Source organism: Talpa europaea (assembly GCF_964194135.1).
Source record: "Talpa europaea genome assembly, chromosome: 1".
Taxonomy (NCBI): domain Eukaryota; kingdom Metazoa; phylum Chordata; class Mammalia; order Eulipotyphla; family Talpidae; genus Talpa; species Talpa europaea.
This window is the reverse complement of record NC_140073.1, coordinates 147,502,535-147,521,051: the sequence shown is the minus strand read 5'-3', so window position 1 is coordinate 147,521,051 and position 18,517 is coordinate 147,502,535. Positions and strand designations below refer to the sequence as shown.

The 18,517-nt window shown below is 46.0% G+C and overlaps 1 protein-coding gene across 4 annotated transcripts in view; it reads left to right on the top strand.

Annotated features, from left to right (window-relative positions):
- Positions 1–12,470: 12,470 nt before the first annotated feature.
- Positions 12,471–18,517, top strand: part of FARSB (phenylalanyl-tRNA synthetase subunit beta) — a gene marked incomplete at both ends in the record, with an annotated part of 70,226 nt that continues 64,179 nt past the window's right edge. For all 4 annotated transcript variants that reach the window (XM_084242297.1, XM_084242295.1, XM_084242296.1 and 1 more), the window contains one exon: positions 12,471–12,528. In XM_084242297.1, the coding sequence (XP_084098423.1) occupies positions 12,471–12,528 (58 nt within the window). The remainder of the gene's footprint in view (positions 12,529–18,517) is intronic.

Below are 18,517 nucleotides of genomic sequence, written 5' to 3'. Positions count from 1 at the left end.
TGGGAGGTGGCAACCGGGGAGCCGGCGGAGGCTGGATTTAGTGGGGGGGGCGGGGGGGGCGCCTGGACTGAGGCCGGGGGCTGCCAATCAAGCGCACCCAGCGCCTGCGCTGGCCCTGGCGCCCGGGGCGCGCGGCAGCTTTGGCGCCCGCGGCGCATGGACTGGCTCGCCGAGCTGGACGCGAGGGACCGCCCCAGGGGTCAGCTGGCGGCCCGCCCGAGCCCGGCAGCCCACGCTTCTGCTACCTTGCGGGGTGCTGGGGATCTCGGCCCGGATTTGACCATTGTTCAGCGGATCGATCACCGTGCGCCGGGTTTCAGCATCCGCCCTTAAACCCACCCCTTCCTTCAAATTCTGTGGTTCATGCTGGGATTCGCTCACCAACCGCGACAAGGCGCGGGGTTTGCGTCTCTGGAAGCAGGGTGCTCATCCCGAGTCCCCCACATCACGCCCAAACTCCAGGGGCTTGGGGTGGGGACCCTGGCCTCCTCACTTATTTCTCCTGAGACTCCCTAGCTGTCCTGGAAAGCTTTCACCTCTTTGTTTATTCAGGCGTTTGTTAAGTACCTACTGGGTGCTGTGAACCATTCTGGGTGCGGGGCACTCACCCATAACCCAGTCATTCGTTGACGCTGTTATAGGGCAGCCCCGATATTGAACGGGTTCCTGGCTGTGGGTCCTCACCCGCGCGCTTACAAGGGACTTATTAATACTCCACTACAGGCACACACAAAAGGTTAATAAAAGGTTTATTTACAAGGTGTAAGGGTACGAAGACCAAAGTGCAGGTTTTCTGATCCCATGCAGACCGGGTAAAGGAGGAATCAGAGTCCTCAGTGGTTTTGCAGGTTTTTTATTGGGGTTCACCAGGCATATGGCAGGCAGGGGTGCTGGGTGGGGGGCTGGGAGGCCTGCCAGCCCCCAGCAAGTCTTCACTCTATCTGGGCTCTCTGGCGTTTGTTCTGCTGCTTCTCGGCTTCTCTTTCGGCTTCTACTGGCGTCCCTGTGACGCCGCCCTTAAAAAGCACAGTCTTAGCTCAGCTGAATCCCATCTACCTATGCCCGCACCCTATTCCAGGTGCCCGCCATCAGGCATGCATTCAGGACAAGGATCCATCCTCTATCCTGATGGCGGAAGGGCAGAAAAGCCTGATATTTTCTTTACCCTACACAAGGGAAAAGGAAATAAGGAAAATGTACAACTCAGGGAGAAAATAGGGAAATAAAGTCTTTAATGCACCCTACCCGATCCGCCGACCTGGAAACCCAAAAAGCACTCTCAGAGCTGGCGGGGAGCCAAAATGGGGGACCCCTGCAAAGCCCACGTGTCTGGCTTTATCCCAACCTGGCTGCTTCACCCCACCCTCAGGTCCCAGCCACCTTCCCTTTGGTGGTGATGGGATTTGGAGTTCCCAGTGTCTTTGGCTTTGGCCTGGGGTGGGGGTGGAGTCCACAAAGCCTGTATGGAATTAGCTTTAGGACATCCTTTCCCCCTAACAGTATGATTGAGGAAGGAGCTTCTAGGACATAGACTGGAGGATCAGAGAAATTTCAGATCAGTGCCCGTGACTTGAACTATAATGATGGATTTGTCCAGGCCAAGGCAAGTACATGTGCAAAGATCCTGTGGCTGAAACTCAAAGACCAATACAGGGGGAGCTCGGGAAACAAGGGAGATTGGGATGAGAGAAAGCAGAAATGGAGACCAAGATAAGACTGGCAGGAATGGTTGCTTGATTGGATTCACAATCTACTGGGAAGTACGAGCAAGACACCCAGAACTCCTCCTATTCATTACCTGGAGTTTATCGAACTTGCACAGAGAGTTCCCTGGGAGAAAAGAACTGCCCACGGAAGCAAAGCGAGCCCCCACCAGGCTCAGCCAACACAGCAGTCGATCCACATTGTAAGAATTCAATCATTCGTCATTTGTTTGGTGTTCAGCACATGTTTATTTGTGCATATATTGTGTCCCAGGTGATCAGAGTTAAATGATTATTGGAATGAATTGGTAAGAAACTTTTCATTCATTAAGCTGTTCAAGCAGCTTTTTTTCATTACCAAGGTTTAATTAAATGATATTATAAACAGATCAAAAGCATCCAATTTTCATCTCCAAAGAACTCCCATTTTTTTTTTTTAAAGATTTATTTTTATTTATTTATACAAGCACTGGGTACAGTCAGAAGCACGGGAGGGTGAGAGAATTCACCAGAGCCAGAGCGGGGAGCAGAGCAGGCAGAAGGACCGAAGTACACTGCTGAGGGGAGCAGTGGGCGGCAGGAGAGGTCTGCGCGCCATGTGGGACCCTCCTCTGGTGGCCGGGGAGCAGCCGGGGATCGAACCGGCACTGCAGAGGCTGCGGGCAGCTTCGCAACCCAGCGCTCAACCTCTGCGCCACCGGGGAGGCCCCCAAGAACTCCCATTTTTTAAAAGAAATTCAAGTAAAGCTGCTCTTGATAAAAAGGAAAGAGGACCCTGACTCCCACCTCCTCAGGACCGTGCTCCTCAAGGTGGATTTTTAGCAAGGAAACGGACATAGAGTGGATAACCTCTGCAGGTTCAGTAAAACACAGGTTGGAAGGCACTAATTTTTCTTTTCTTTTCTTTTCTTTTTCTTTGCTTTCCTTCCTTCCTTTTTTTTTGGGGGGGGGTACCATAATATTTAGAGAAATAAACAGTGTGAAGAGTTGCAGTTACCAAAAAAACAAACAAACATATGTAATATCTCAACATCAGTGAGGGATTACCACCTTCCAGGAATACCTGCTCTGTGTGCTGCATTAATTTAAACGTGATAACAGTTATCTAGAGCAGATGCTATTATTTCTTTTTACCAATGATGAAACTGAGACTAGAGATCAAACTAACTGGTTACCTACTTAATAGTGGAACCAGACTTCTGTTATATAAATATTGGTTTGTGAAAATTGGTTATGGAAAAATTGGTTTGTAAAAATTGGTTTCCAAAGCCTGGGCAACTGAGTAACTGCCCTACTTGCCATTTCTCAAGTGATCTTACAAGGCAGGAAGGGACATTGTTGAAGCAGAGTAGATCCCTGAAGAATGGGTGAAGAGTAGTACTCCCACTGCCCACCTGTGACTATGCAGGTGCCTCTTTTCACCAGCTCTCTCCCTCTACAGGGCAGCAGCCTTCCTGCCTGCCCTTGACCTGTCAAGGCCGCCCACCTGCAACCATGCAGGCCTCTCAGCAAACCTGTCCCTCCTGCCTCCTTGTGTCTATGCAAGTGTCTTTAACTGTTTTATCGCTTCCCTGATAAACCTGCCCTTTAAATATATATATAAAAAGAAAAGAATGGGTGAAAGAATGCAGCGGACCAAATCTGTCATAGTTTGAGATGAGACTGGTTATCTACTCAATAACTTTATTTATTTGGCGTGCTATGCGCTTGGCATTGGTATATGTGAATAAATAAAACAGAAATCAGTTTTCAGTACTTCAACAGAAATGTATCAGGCACTTCTGCTATGGCCATTCTGGAGGAGGAGGATGTGTTGATGGGAAATCAACCCCTCCCTGCTTGGAGATGTGCAATTCTACCAACCCAGGGCCTTCCTCTCCTTCTCAAGTCTAGTAAGAAGCTGACAGTTCAGATTTCCCCATCCATTACAAAACCCTTTTCTTAAAAGTGAATAATTAAAAATTACTTCCTTGTTTCATCTAGCTTTGCCTGTACATTTTTTTTTAAAGATTTATTTATTTATACAAGAACCAGGGTACAGGCCACATGCACAGGAGGGTAAGAGGATTCACCACAGACAGAGCAAAGAACAGAACAGGCAGACTGATGAAATACACTGCTGAGGGGAGCAGCGGGAGAGACAGGAGAGGTCTGCCAAGCCATGTGGGTTTCTCGCCAGCCAGCCGGGATTGAACTGGCACTGCAGAGGCTAAGGATAGCTTCACAGTGCGGCGGAGCTCAACTGCCTGAGCCACCAGGGAGGCCCTGCCTGTACATTTTACCACAGGAACCAATAAATTATATACCAAGTAGCCAGAAGCAACCAGACTAGTTCTAGTTGGAAGACAACAATGTTTTTAAATAACATAACATTTTATTCTAGCTGAAGTTAAAATGAAAATAGTATTCTTTCTACATTAAGACTCTTTAGGGGCTCCCCTGGTGGCGCAGGGGTTAAAGTCTCAGTGCTCTCAAGCTATCACCAGCCACTGCGGCATAAGTTCGATCCCAGCCTGGGAACTAACCCACATGGCGCAGCAGACCTCTCTTGTCTCGCCCGCTGCTCCCCTCAGCAGTGGATTTCAGTAGATCCCCCTGTTCAGCTCCCCACTCTGTCTCTGGTGAATCCTCTCACCCCCCACACCTCTGGCCTGTACCCCAGTTCTTGTATGCATAAATAAATAAACTTAAAAAGAAAAGAAAATGGCACAGAAATGGCATCAAGAAACCTTGATCCCAAAGAATCTCTTAAGGTGCTGGATCCCAAATTCCTAAGGAACATGCGCTTAACAAGAACGGCCTGCTCCCCGGTGGTGTAGTGGTTGAGCGCTGGGTTGTAAAGCTGCCCGCAGCCTCTGCAGCGCCGGTTCGATCCCCGGCTGCTCCCCGGCCACCGGAGGAGGGTCCCACATGGCGCGCAGACCTCTCCTGCCGCCCGCTGCTCCCCTCAGCAGTGTACTTCGGTTCTTCTGCCTGCTCTGCTCCCCGCTCTGGCTCTGGTGAATTCTCTCACCCTCCCGCGCTTCTGACTGTACCCAGTGCTGGTATAAATAAATAAATAAATAAATCTTTGGGGAAAAAAAAAATTAAAAAAAAACAAAACAAAAAAAAACTGTGCTTGCTTCTTGGCCTTGGACTGGTTGAAACTGGGTGAGAGACCCATGGGGAGGTTAACAATGGCAACTTTTATCTTCTTTTTGACTTTGCTCTTTTCCTCCCAGACTTGTTGACTACTTGTGACTCTTTTCTATGGGTCCCCACCACAAGGTGCTTTAGGCTTGAGGAGGCAGGCTTTCGGGCCTTCCTATGAGCCAATCGTGTTTTGCTGAACTTTTACCCATGAGGGGATGGGTAACATTGGTTGTTTGATTTGGAAACTATATTCTTTGTCTTTTCTGTATTGCACACTAATTGTGTTGCAGAAATGAATTCCAGCCTTTTTACCCAGGCAGGGGAAGAATAAGCGGTACTTCAGGAATGGTGAGGTCAGGAGAAGCTTTATTACTTATGCATGACGTCTCAGACCTGGGTAGCCCCATAAGGTCAGCACTGGTCTAGAGACAAAGAGTTTTTATACATAACCACTTTACATTGATAAAGTTGATTAGTTAGCATACAAATTCTTGACACAGGAAAAGGGGAAGATACAGATCTTTGAGGATGGCCTGGGAGATCAATCAGCCTAGCAGGCTGCCAGGCCTTGTTTAGATATGCTTATTAAGGAAGCAAAATTGTTATTTACTTTACATTTCCAGGTCTATGACTCTTTAACAGGGAAAGATTTCCTTTTGTTAGCAGTTCCCTTTCAATTGTATTAAAGTTCCTTTCCACTAAAGGTCTAAATATTTTGTCTTGATGCAGTGGATGACAGAACCTATTTAGAGCAGGTATTTTTGGGGGTTCTGGGGTGCCCACTCCCTGTTCTTTAACAACCACCAGAATTTAAATGTTTCAAGGTCTCCTGGCATTATCTTTTATCATAATGTCAGTATCATTTCATATTTTGTTTTCCAGGTGGTGGGAAATGCAGTCACCAGTGGTTCTGTTAGGGGGAAAAGGATGTCCCAAAGCTAATTCCATACAGGCTTTGTGGACTCCACCCCCACCCCAGGTCAAAGCCAAAGACACCGGGAACTCCAAATCCCATCACCACCAAAGGGAAGGTGGCTGGGACCTGAGGGTGGGGTTAAGCAGCCAGGTGGATACAAAAGGCAGACACGTGGGCTTTGGGGGCTCTCCATTTTTGGCCTCTTGGCCAGCAGCAGCGTCTGATCAGCTCTGAGAGAGACTTTGGGGTTTCCAGGTCATCGGATCGGGTAGGACGCATTAAAGACTTTATTTCCCTATTTTCTCCCTGAGTTGTACATTTTCCTTATTTCCTTTTCTCTTGTAAATAAACCTTTTATTAACCCTTTTGCATGTGTCTATAGTAGAGTATTCATAAGTCTCTTTAAAGCGCGCGGGTGAGGACCCACAGCCAGGAACCCGTTTAATATCGGGGTTGCTCCGTAACAGCTGGTTTCCAAGCTACACCCGGGGTTGACCAGCCCGGAGTAACTTTCCTTGCGCTGGTCACCATAAGCGCGCTAGGTCTGCAGGACCCGCAGTGTAATATTTGTCTCAAATCTTGAAGTCTGCTTTTTGCCCCGTGCGTACAGCTCTTGTGGGTGTGTTTTTGACCCAAACATGGCCTCAACCCTGAGCTTACACAATTTTATCCCTAGCTTGAGTTCTTTTAGTTTTCTTCCCGCCTTGAGTTTAAGTAGCCTTTTTCTGTTAAATATTACCACCAGTTTTATAAATGTAAATAATTGGATAAAACTTGGTATATGGTACATGATTTTACTTTTGTGTACATATGTGGGCAGTTTACAAGCCATCCCTTTACAGTCTGTGCTTCTGGGTGTTTTTTTGGTAATGTGCATAGGCGCCATGTGCTACATTCTTGTTTCTATGAGAAGTAGTGGTTATACTTCACATACTGAGAATGTGTTGCAACAAATTCAAGCTCTTAACTTAGCTATGAAACAACAATATCAGGCTTTTGAGTCAGCTTTTCAAAGCATGCAGGATCAAGTGCAACGACAAAATCAGACTTTTGAGTCAGCTTTTCAAAGCATGCAGGATCAAGTGCAACGACAAAATCAGACTTTTGAGTCAGCTTTGCAACGACAAAATCAGACTTTTGAGTCAGCTTTTCAAAGCATGCAGGATCAAGTGCAACGACAAAATCAGTTTTTTGATTCAGCTATTGGCAGTGTGAGGGACGAAAATCGTAACGTTTTTGAGTCCACCTTTAAAAGTGTGCAGGACCAGATACAGGCCGCCCTCCATGAATGGGATATGACGCAGAAAAAGGCTAGAATAATGGTGCAGAGAAGAGATAAATGTTCTCCTTCCCATGAGGACTGCAGAAAGGCAGACTTAGAAGAAGAGGAAGAGATTCATATGCTAAATACCTTAAACTCCTCGGGACAAAGGCCTTCTCCACGTCAAGTGGCCCCTCCCGCACAGAGTCCTGAGGCTTCAGGACAAGGGCCTTCACCATGTGACCAGGCCCCTCCTGAGGCCCCTCCCGCACAGATTCCTGAGGCTTCACAGCCTCCATTGCCCTCCAGGGAGGTAGTTATCATGGCGTCTCCTTCCCACACTAGGAGCGGCACCCATTTTGGCGGTAACGACCGCTCTGTGGCAGGACAGTTTCCTCTTCGCCAGCTGCGGATAGGTGGCGTTAATGCAGAGGGGAAACTTGCTGGGTACTTTTGGGCGCACCATCCTTTTAGCACTGGGGACCTCCTAAATTGGAGGAGCTCTGTTCCCCCGTACCGGCAGGCTCCTAAGAGGATGGCGAACTTGTTTGCCTCCATCTTTGTTTCCCACTGCCCTAACTGGGCAGATATACAGTTGATGTTACATACTTTACTAGGTCTAGATGAGCAGAGGATGGTAGTGAGGAGAGCCAGGGAGGAGGCTGACCGTCTCCGCCAACAGGATAGGCAATCCCCAGAGCCAGAGATTGCTGTCCCAGTGGAAGATCCTGGATGGGACCCCAACGATGGAGGAATGGCGATGTTGGACCTGTATAAAAAATGTTTATTGGTAGGACTGGAGCGGGGAATCCACAAACACAAAAATTATAACAAAATATTAGAACTTGAACAAGGGGCTAGTGAGCATCCATCCGAGTTCCTTGAGAGGATTATTCAGACGTATACAAACCACACGGATATAAATCCAGATGCCCCACAAAATGCTCGTTTGATCACTATGACGTTCATCACAAATAGTGCTCCAGACATAAGGAGAAAGTTAACAAAGGTAGAGGGCATCACAGAGCTGAGTCCGTACCAGGTAGTGGACTTAGCATGTAAGGTTTATAATAATAGAAAGAACAGGAGACCGAAACCTGAGACTGTTTTCGTACAAAGAGAGCACAGGACAGGGTTTCGGAGAAACCATAATGGACTGGTCCATATGAACTTTTGCTGAGCACACATACTTTGAAACTTGCAGGCATAAAACCCTGGGTATATCATTCCAGAGTTAAGAAAGCGCCAGAAGGAACTGACCCAGAGACAAAGTTCCACTGGCCTTGTGAACCCATTGAGGACTTGAGATATTTGTTTAAGAAACAGAAAAAACCTTGAATGTTACTGACTTCTTTTTCAGTTATTGTTGCAGAATACCCAAGGACTCGTTTTTTTCTGAAGAAACCCTGAGGGAAAAAAAAAACTAACATGCTCTAACCAATCTTCTTCCTTTCAAAGTTTAGGAGAGTGAAATAACATCTAGGATCATGCATGTGCTGGCAGTATTTTTTTTTTTTACACAGAAAGGTTTTCGATCTTGATTTTGTTTTTCCTTTTTAACTTTTTGCTTTTTTTAACTTTGAGGGTTTTTTTTTTTTCTTTGCTTTTTTGTTACTTTGGCCTATGAATGAAACTGCAGTTGTATGGGATATCCCACGCATGATGAATGGTAACTAAAGAGCTCTTTGTGTCTATATGTTGTCTGTCTGTATGTCCTTGTGTCTAACCGTCTTGACCTCCAGTGATCTACAAATTGGTATACATGGTGCCCATAGACGTTGAAAAAAAAAAAAAAGAGTCTCCAGTTATGAGAAAAACTAAAGGTTATGGTTTGATTGTCAACATTGTGCTACTGAACTAAGCCGGTACCTTCATAGAGATTTAATATTGTTGTTTCTGTTACTTTTCTGATATTTATGGCAAAGCTTCCCAGAAATCTAAATTCAAGTACAAATTTGGTAGCCTGTCATTTGACTGATACAAGGAAATTTTGTGGAACCTCAGTAGAGCTCCTGAGACACTCCACAAAGTTTCTCCTTTTCCTCCTGGGAAGGCATTACATGAATTTCTTCTATTTGGCTTTTACCTAATGAAGTAAAACTGGAAGGGAAGCATTGTCACTTGGGAAAATGGTAAAACTTTGGTATGTACAAAATGTTAACAGTAGTATCTGGTATGTATGTAAATTGTCAATGGTGATTGTCACCTCGTAATATTGTATAATTCAATTGTTTCACACCTACAGAAATTGTTTCCGGAAATATAGGGAGAAAAGGTCTCAACAGATACCTATTGATGGAACTGTTGAGAGTAAAAAAAAAACTTTCCTACAAAGGACTGAATAGACCTGGAAATACACTTGACATTTACTAAGGTTTCTTTGATATACTGGAAATTTTTTTATGCATTCTGTCCTGAATCCACGAAGTTTTTGTTTTGTTTTGTTTTGTTTTGAGTAACCAGGATCTGCAGAAAGGTTGTAATTTTTTTTTTCCAGCAAAACTGACTTGTCACATTTTCTCTCCCCTTGATACCAACACAGCATACAAATAGTGGTAGTAATTTTTGCTACTTATTTCAGAGTCTGTTTTTGCATAACTTCCATAGGGATTTTGTCTGTTTTAACAAAAAAATTGGACGCGAGTTTGATTGTGTGGCTTTGTGTGGAGTTCTTCCAAAAAGTTGAAAAAGAGCTGAACCAAGAAGAGGAGAACCTGTTTGCCTTGTTTGTAGGGTTCCAGAGACCTCCAAAGAAGGTGAGGAAGCTTGCCTCCATTGGCAGGACTGGACAACCCGGCCAACGAAAATGCCCTGGTACCCTCGAGAAGAGGAAAGCCCAGGTGGAGTCTGATGAGACCAACTTTATACCTGAAGCATACATCGACTGGATGCCACCGGTTCGCTCTGATCCTGTATGGAATATTTCAACAAAGCCAGCTAAAAAAATTGCTGTTAGTTATTTCTACCTTGTGATTTTATGCAAAAATAGGAAAAATGGTTTAAAAGTAGATTTAGTTTGCAAACTTTTGCTTTGCTGTTAAAAGTTTGGGATCAAGGTTGAGAAAATTTGTGGTTTTTTTTACATCAGTTGAACCATTTTAAGATTTTTTTTCCTGTAATTTTTACATATATGTTGTCTTGTTTTGGCGAACGTCTCCAGATTTTTTTTTTGGCTTAAACTGATGAACTATTTTTCCTGGAGTGGAGGATTTTTTGCTTTCCACAATGGACAAATACCTGGAGAGACTGGTTTTCTTTCACACTGGAACCTGACAAAATGTTCATCTGAGACTGTATCCCAACCTCCACATATTCGATCTTCATCACCATGGAAATGGTGGCAACAAGTGAAAGGGGGGAATTGTTAGGGGGAAAAGGATGTCCCAAAGCAAATTCCACATAGGCTTTGTGGACTCCACCCCCACCCCAGGTCAAAGCCAAAGACACCGGGAACTCCAAATCCCATCACCACCAAAGGGAAGGTGGCTGGGACCTGAGGGTGGGGGTAAGCAGCCAGGTGGATACAAAAGGCAGACACGTGGGCTTTGGGGGCTCTCCATTTTTGGCCTCTTGGCCAGCAGCAGCGTCTGATCAGCTCTGAGAGAGACTTTGGGGTTTCCAGGTCGTCGGATCGGGTAGGACGCATTAAAGACTTTATTTCCCTATTTTCTCCCTGAGTTGTACATTTTCCTTATTTCCTTTTCTCTTGTAAATAAACCTTTTATTAACCCTTTTGCATGTGTCTATAGTAGAGTATTCATAAGTCTCTTTAAAGCGCGCGGGTGAGGACCCACAGCCAGGAACCCGTTTAATATCGGGGTTGCTCTATAACAGTTCCAGATTTGCACCTTAGAGCATCCATCCTTAATACTTTAGGGCGGTTCAAGTTAGCTGTTTTATTTTTATTAGAAAACATAGTTCAGGGGTCTCCCCAGTGGCGCAGTGTGTTGAGCACAGCGCTGTGAAGTTGTCCGCAGCCTCTGCAGCCAGCCAGGGAGATTCCTACATGACGCAGTAGACCTTCTATTGTTATAGGACAGGAGAGGGGCAGCCCAAACCCCGCAAACCTGCCTATTCTAAATGGGTTCTGCCATCTGCCGCATCAACACAAAACATATGACACTTTAATGGGAAGGAACTTTAATAAAAACTAGGAAACAATACAGATAAGGCAAAGAGTCTAGTTTCTAAATGAAGCACCCAAAGTTATCCGTCCCCTCGTGGGTAAAACTCCATCCATATGGGATCCCAGAGCAAGGCCCCAAAGCCTGCCACAAGTCTAAAGCATCTTCCAGTGGGGACCCACAGAAAAGGGTCACAAACAACCAGACAAGCCCGGAAGGAAAAGAGCAAAATCAACATCAAGATAAAAGCTGCCATGGTCACCTCCCCACGGGAAACGCAGTTTCTTTACGTGTCTCTAGGCTCCATGTGCCTCCTCAGGGCTCCTGGCTCCATCCTGCTTCCTTCCTCAGTCTCTTCTGTAGCTTCTCCTCTCTCTGCTCAGCTCCACCCTCCCTTGGGTGGGGCAGGGAACCTCCCCCTTTCCTGGGGACCACCCTGTTACAATACCCCCTTTTAATTTTTATTCCACCATATCTATGGTGGCACAGATTTGCGGGGTTTGGGCTGCCCCTCTCCCTGTCCTATAACAAGACGATTCACCAGAGACAGAGCGGGGAGCAGAACAGGCAGACTGGCTGAAACACACTGCTGAGGGGACCAGCAGGTGAGCAGGAGAGGTCTGCCGCGCCATGTGGGTAGCTCCCTGGCCGGGCGGGAATCGAACCCGCGCTGCAGAGGCTGCGAACAGACTCACAGCGCTGCCCTCAACCTGCTGCGCCACGGGGGAGGCCCTCAAAAGGGGTTTCTAAGGAAGTCTCCCTTACAGGGCTGCTGTAAGACTCAAACAACACTTAGAACGGCACAGCGACGCCGCACGCAGAAAGAATGAAATAAAAACGAATCCTGGTATCAGCGTCCGGCGCTCACCACGCTCGGATTCGCCCCCGCCCCCTCCCGCAGCCTCAGGCCCCGCCCACCCGCGTTCCGGCCCCCTCCGGGAGGGATTCGCCACCTGAAGTCCCGCCCCCTACCCACCGCCCCCACTCAGTGGCCCCCTCTATAGCCCCGCCCCCGTAGCCCCGCCCACCTCGGGCGAATTCGCGCGACCGGCGTCAGGGCATTTGCCGACTGTTCACCGCAGTGCCTGTCAAACGCTAGTCCTTTCTAGTCAATTTTGTCTCATTCCCCAGCATGTAAGTTATTTATTCAACGCACCTATTTGCTGAGATTAATAACGGTAATGTTCCTGGCTGCAGATGAACGACGAGAGGCGTTTCTTTTGGAAACAGACCGGCGATATCCAAGGCAGCCCTCAGGAGCGGGCGGGTCCTAGCAGCGTAGTCGCAGAGCCCGGGCCCTGTGCGCCGCGCAGGCGCAGTGTGTCCGACTCGCCATGCCGACTGTCAGCGTGAAGCGCGATCTGCTCTTCAAAGCCTTGGGTCGGACCTACAGTGAGTGCTGGCCCCGGAGTCGGGGCGCTGCTTTGCTCCTCGGAGGCGGGACTCCCCCGCTGGGGCAGAGAGCCCCCTCCTGCTGCCCAGCAGGGTCGGACCTCGCGCCGCCGGGGTCTGGGCAGGCAGGGAGGGCGGGCGGGCGGCCGGGCTGATGGCGGCTCTCGCAGCCGGTCGCCCCGAGGCGGCCCTTGCATCACCCGCGGGGCCGGCCTCGCCGAGTCAGTCCTGCAGCGGCCCCGCAGCGAGCGCCGCCTGCGTGTTTGGCACTGACATCGCCGGGGCACAGCGCAGGAATGGCTGCATCCCGAGTGTAGACGGTGGGGTACACTAGGGTGGGAAGGGTTTGAGTAGGGGAAGTGGGGGGCTGGTGTTCCCTCCGTCTTTGTTTCCTGAGAGCTCTTTCATGCCAGGCTCTGGTTTAAGCGCTTTGAGAATCCAGCAGTGCACCCGAGATGTAACGTCCACGCGCAGGTTCTGATGAGGGAGGGGAACAGTAATTGGCCAGCACACAAGGAAAATGATTTCAGGTGGCACTAAGTGCGATTAAGGAAATAAAAAGATGGGAGAACCACATTAGATAGGGCGTTAATATTTGAGCTGAGACTGGAATGACCAGGAGTTTGCGCCCTGCCCTTGGTCTTAGTGCTGCACTTCAGGTTTCTTTCTGAGATGTAATTGACATGTAACTTATTAGTTTCAGGTGTGCAACGTAATATTTGATATTTGTTTCTAAAAACACTGCCATTAAGAAAAAGGAGGGAAATGGTAGGTGCAGAGATGCAGCAGCTGAAATGGCATCCGCCCCGCCCCAGAGTTACCAGCTGGTGTAAAGCCTATAGCAACTAATTTATAAGAGCTGTTTTTCGCCTTCGGGTTCAACATAACAAAGCTCTCATTGATTTAGCGGGTACAGCTTCTTAGAGAAAGATATTACTATAAAAATAAAGTTAGCTTTTAAGGTGTTTCTAATGGCTCTGCTCTTAGATTTCATACATTTTTGATGTCTTAAGGTTCTGTTGCAAATCTAAAAACAAATACTCTTGCCTAATGAACTCAGCTGTAACTCCTTTCACTTTTTGTTTTGTAATATGCTTGTTTATGTTTCTTACCTATCAGGCTAAACCATATTTTCACCAATGGGGTATTATATAGTTGGATTGCACAAGATGGGTAGGCAAATGTTTGTACAAGACCCAATAATCACTTCCCACCTATTGTGGAAAGTTAATAATTCAGCTTTTAAAAACTGGTGAGATTGATAGCCTCGTAACCATCATCTGATGTTTTAATATAGTTTCTGTCTCCATCCTTCCCCCCATAGAGAGAGATCAGGTAAACTTGATTTTCCACAAATATCTGTCAGCTGCTGACTCTTTAACATTTCAGTCAGGAGGACTGGTATTATTGAGGTGTACTTAAGACAAATTAAAATAGTTATCATTACTTTTTCTTTCTTACGTTCGTTCTTGAAAACTTTTGACATGTTCAGGTTGAGATCATAGCTGTAATAGCATGTTTTGCAAAGCATCTGGTTTCCAGTAGTGTGGCTCCATCATGTTTCTTACCCCCCCTTTTTTTTAAAGTCTCTTTTTTTCTTGTTTGCTGATAATGTCCCATTCACATTTTCTATCCACCATTCCTCCTTTTTTCCTTGCCTCCAAGAGTTGCTTTTTGTTGTCTTAAATTCCTTTTTTTTTTTTTTTCCCTACCAGTCACTGGCTTATCCTTCACCATCTCTTTGCTTATGAAGGATGTTTTTCAAGTGGCTTGTTATTCCGGTCACTTTGTGCGTTTGGGTAGTTTTATGTCCTTATTCTACCTAATCGCCTTTCTGCTCAGAAAATAGGCAGTATTGGTCCAAAGATGAAATATTGCCACTCATTTTACTGGTCTATTATGACTATTCTCCAATTCTGGTCTTGTTTTTCCTTGGTGTGATTGCCAGCAAGACTGCCAGAGCCCCGGTGTATGCCGCTAGATGAAGTTACTCAGGTGTGTCATTTTGTTAGAGGGACTTTTTTTTTTTATAGATTTTTTTTTATAGAGGCATGTTATTTATTTATTTGTTTGTTTATACATGCACTGGGTACAGTCAGAAGCGCGGGAGGGTGAGAGAATTCACCAGAGCCAGAGCGGGGAGCAGAGCAGGCAGAAGGACCGAAGTACACTGCTGAGGGGAGCAGCGGGCGGCAGGAGAGGTCTGCACGCCATGTGGGACCCTCCTCTTGTGGCTGGGGAGCAGCCGGGGATCGAACCGGCACCGCAGAGGCCGCGGGCAGCTTCGCAACCCAGCGCTCAACCGCTGCGCCACCGGGGAGGCCCTTGTTAGAGGGACTTAGTCATCACTAAGATTTTATTGTTTTGCATTGAAGCACTGTATTTACAGCTGAAAGGGATAAAACAAATTACTTGGTAATTGGGATTCAGTGAGGCACTCAATATATTTTATTAGTTCTATGCAGTTTGGTCAATAACCACTCAGTTATCTATCACTGAGTAATAAGTTACTCAAAAATTTAGTAACTTAAAACCACAATCATTTGTTAACTTACGATTTTTGAGGGTAAAGGATTGGGGAGTGGCTTAGCTGGTTCCGACTTCGGATGTCTCTCCAGGTTGTTGTAATGGTGCCAGGTCTGTAGTCACCCCAAGGCCTACCTGGGGCTGGAGAATCTAATTACAAGTTCACTCAGGTGGGTGTTGGCAGGTGGGTGTTCCTTGGTGATTTTAGAGCACTGTCTTTAGTTCCTCTCCTTGACCTTTCCATAAGATTACTGGCAGCGTGGTGGCTTTTTTATCTCAAATTGAGGGGTCCATGAGAACAGGAAGTGCTCAAGATGGAAGCCACAGTTTTTATTAAGTTCTCAGAAGCAGTATGCCCTTCCCTGCCATATTTTCTAGGTCACAGACCAGACCTGGCATGATGTGGGAATGGGCTACACAAGGCTGTGACTATTGGGTGTTCTTGGAGCCAGGATTGGAGACCTACTATGGCAGTCTGATGGAGTGGACTCTGGTGATTCATGTATCTCCCAACTGCAAAATAAACTCCCTTTCAGGGCCCCCAGAAATGTCATCCTATTATAGCAGCAACTCAGAATCCTGAATCTCATCATCTAAGTCAGGTCCAGGTGTGGATGAAGTCCTGCAGTGTAATTCCTGAAGTCCAGCTGCTAGAGAACAGCTACACTTGGCCTTAGAGAATCAACAGACAGGTTATTTGCGCTACATGCACTGACATACATATCTTCTGTAGGCAGAAGATAACTACTGGACATTGTTCTTTGAAAGGGGGAAATGGGACACACAAAGGAACTGTCGGCCAATAACATTTCTGATATTGGGCTGCGTTCTTGGCTATCACAAAGCCTAGGGTCATTCTCCATGCCTGTCTTGGGACACCCTCTGCGTGATTTTTTTTTTTTTTTTTTTTTTGGCAGAGGAAGTTGAAAGAATGTAGGTCCTTTTATAACTGATTTATTTTCACAGTCTACTTTCTACTAATAGAATTTTGGGGTGTTCAGAGACTTCACTTTGTCTTGTTTCTGACCTTTTCAACTTAAATTCACAATCTTCCTGCATATCTATTTCTTTTAAAAACTTTGTGGGTATTTGGTGAGTTTTGTTGGTTTTCATTTCATTAGACAAAAACCACACCACCCACAGATCTCTGAAATAAGCTGTTCTGTACCTTGGGTTCCTGCTGATACTCTTATCAGTATTTAAGCTTAATTGTGTGATTAAATGGGCTTATAAAGCACACCCCTAATGTCTTTAGGTGCTTTTTGTCTGAATGAATCACACCTTTGATCTTTGAATCTTTTTACCCTTGATTTCATCTTTGGACCATGTTTTCTTGGCTGAGCTCTGGATTTGCTATTTGTTCAGAAGTCATTTCTTTTAATACAATTCTTTTATATCTGGAGAGACTGAGAATTTTTGAAACCATCTAGTCCTGCCTTCCTTTTGCATAATAGTCTTTCCTTTAGTTTCTCTCTTCTCTCACATCAGAAACAGCAAGGGGAAAAGCCAGGGGATACTTTCAGCACTGGTTAGAAGTATTCACTGAGCAGCTACATGTCCTCTAGCATGTGTAAGTGGCAGCAGCAGCGGGCTAACCTTACTACCTGTCCAGTTCCATCTCACTTCCCTCATGTCCTGCATCCTTATCAGAGACCAAGCCTTTCATTAACGGTTTTTCAAGGCACTTTGGGTTATCTTTTACCCTGTCCTCAAAGCCCACCTTCTGATAGGTCAGGTTTTTGTTACAGCAGGGCTTCACTTGGGGGATTGAAGTCTGTATCAGTTATCCCTTGATACATAGCACGTGACCCAATATTTGGGAATGTAAATAGGAAGCCTTTATTAGTTCGCACACGTTGAGAGAGAGGAATCGGGTGGCTTGGCAAGGTGGTTCTGGCTCTGGGTCTCTCACAGGGTGCCCTCAAGTCGTCATTTGGGCCCGCAGGCCTCTGAAGGCTTAACTGAGCATAGAGAACATGCATCCAAGTTCACTCATGCTGTTGCTTCAGACCTCAGTTCACACTAAGGTGTGAATTTCAGGAGGTGGGACACGCTGGGTGTAACTCCCAGCCCTAGTTAAGGATAGCCCCTGCCCATTTATTTGTTTGTTCCCCACACCAGAGACCAAGAATCATCCCAGACTCATTCTGCTCACTCAGTATCCCTTCCTCCTTTCCAGTCATGGAGCCTTATAGAGGCTGCCTCTAGCACATTCTCACATTCTGCCTGCTTCCTCATGATACTGTGGCTGCTTTGAGCAAATCCTCATTGTCTCACCTGTCCAGTGGCAGTGGCCTCCCTGCTCCAGTTCTTCCTTCACTGCCACCATTCTTTAAAATGCAGATCTAGTCATGCTTTTGCTTAGCCGCAAGTCGTTCACTATAACTCCCCGGGGTTTGCAGACAGGATAGAGGGCATGTCTTTCTACTTGTTCCATTGTATCTCTTCCTGCCATGAATGTTATGCTTCATCCATATCAAACTTGACAAATTCGCTGTGGTCATCACACCTGCACAGCCTCTGCCTAATGAACTCATCCTTCCTGTGAAATCTTAGCTGACCCTGAATGGAGGGGATTATTTCCTCTGTGCTGTTTCTGTGCCTGGCACTTAGTGTAACTGTATTTATGCATCTGAGTAGGAAGTAATATTTTATTTATCTAGTTAACTGTGGCATATAGTAGGTGCTCAATAAATATTGAACTGAAGTTGAGTATATCAGTAATCTTTTTTTTATAAATGAGGTAACACTGGTTTACAACATTGTATATGAATTTAGGGCAGTAGGGGCACACCTTCAGATGTATGTTACCACACTACACCCACCAACAAGGCACCTATAATTTCCCACCATAGTCCATTGTGCCCTTAACCTTTCTCCCTCCTCAGTATCTGGAATCTTAAGACCAGCTTTTAGACAGAATATACCAGTAATAATGGTTTGTGTTCAATTTCTGGTAATTAGAAAACCCTGAGGATATTGCCCCAGGTAGCAAAGCAACATAGAATATACTATAAAAATAAGGAGCAGAACTATTAATTATTGCATACCTGTTGTGTTTTGAGGCACTGTGCCAAATCCATTATCTGTAGGAATGCATTTCAGTCTATGCCACTTTATGAAGGGGGCATATGGGTCAGAAAGTTTCCATTGGGTCCAAGTTCTCAGAACTAGTCAGTGGGGTGGCCATTATTCAAACTGATTGGCCTGGCTCCAGGGCCAACTGGTAGGCCACCTCAGAGACATTTAAAGCAAAGGACTTACATAACCTTATTCCATCGTGTTGGACCTGGGATTTGGTCATTCGATCCTTACTTAATAGGTAGTTTTTCTTCTGAGTAAATGCAAACTTCCTAGTGCAGGTAACCTAACTCTGTAGTTGATACTAGTGTAAATGAATCAGCCTTTCAATAGTTTTGTTTTTTTCCTCAATGTTTTTTGGTCATGGTGTTTTTGGTTTGTT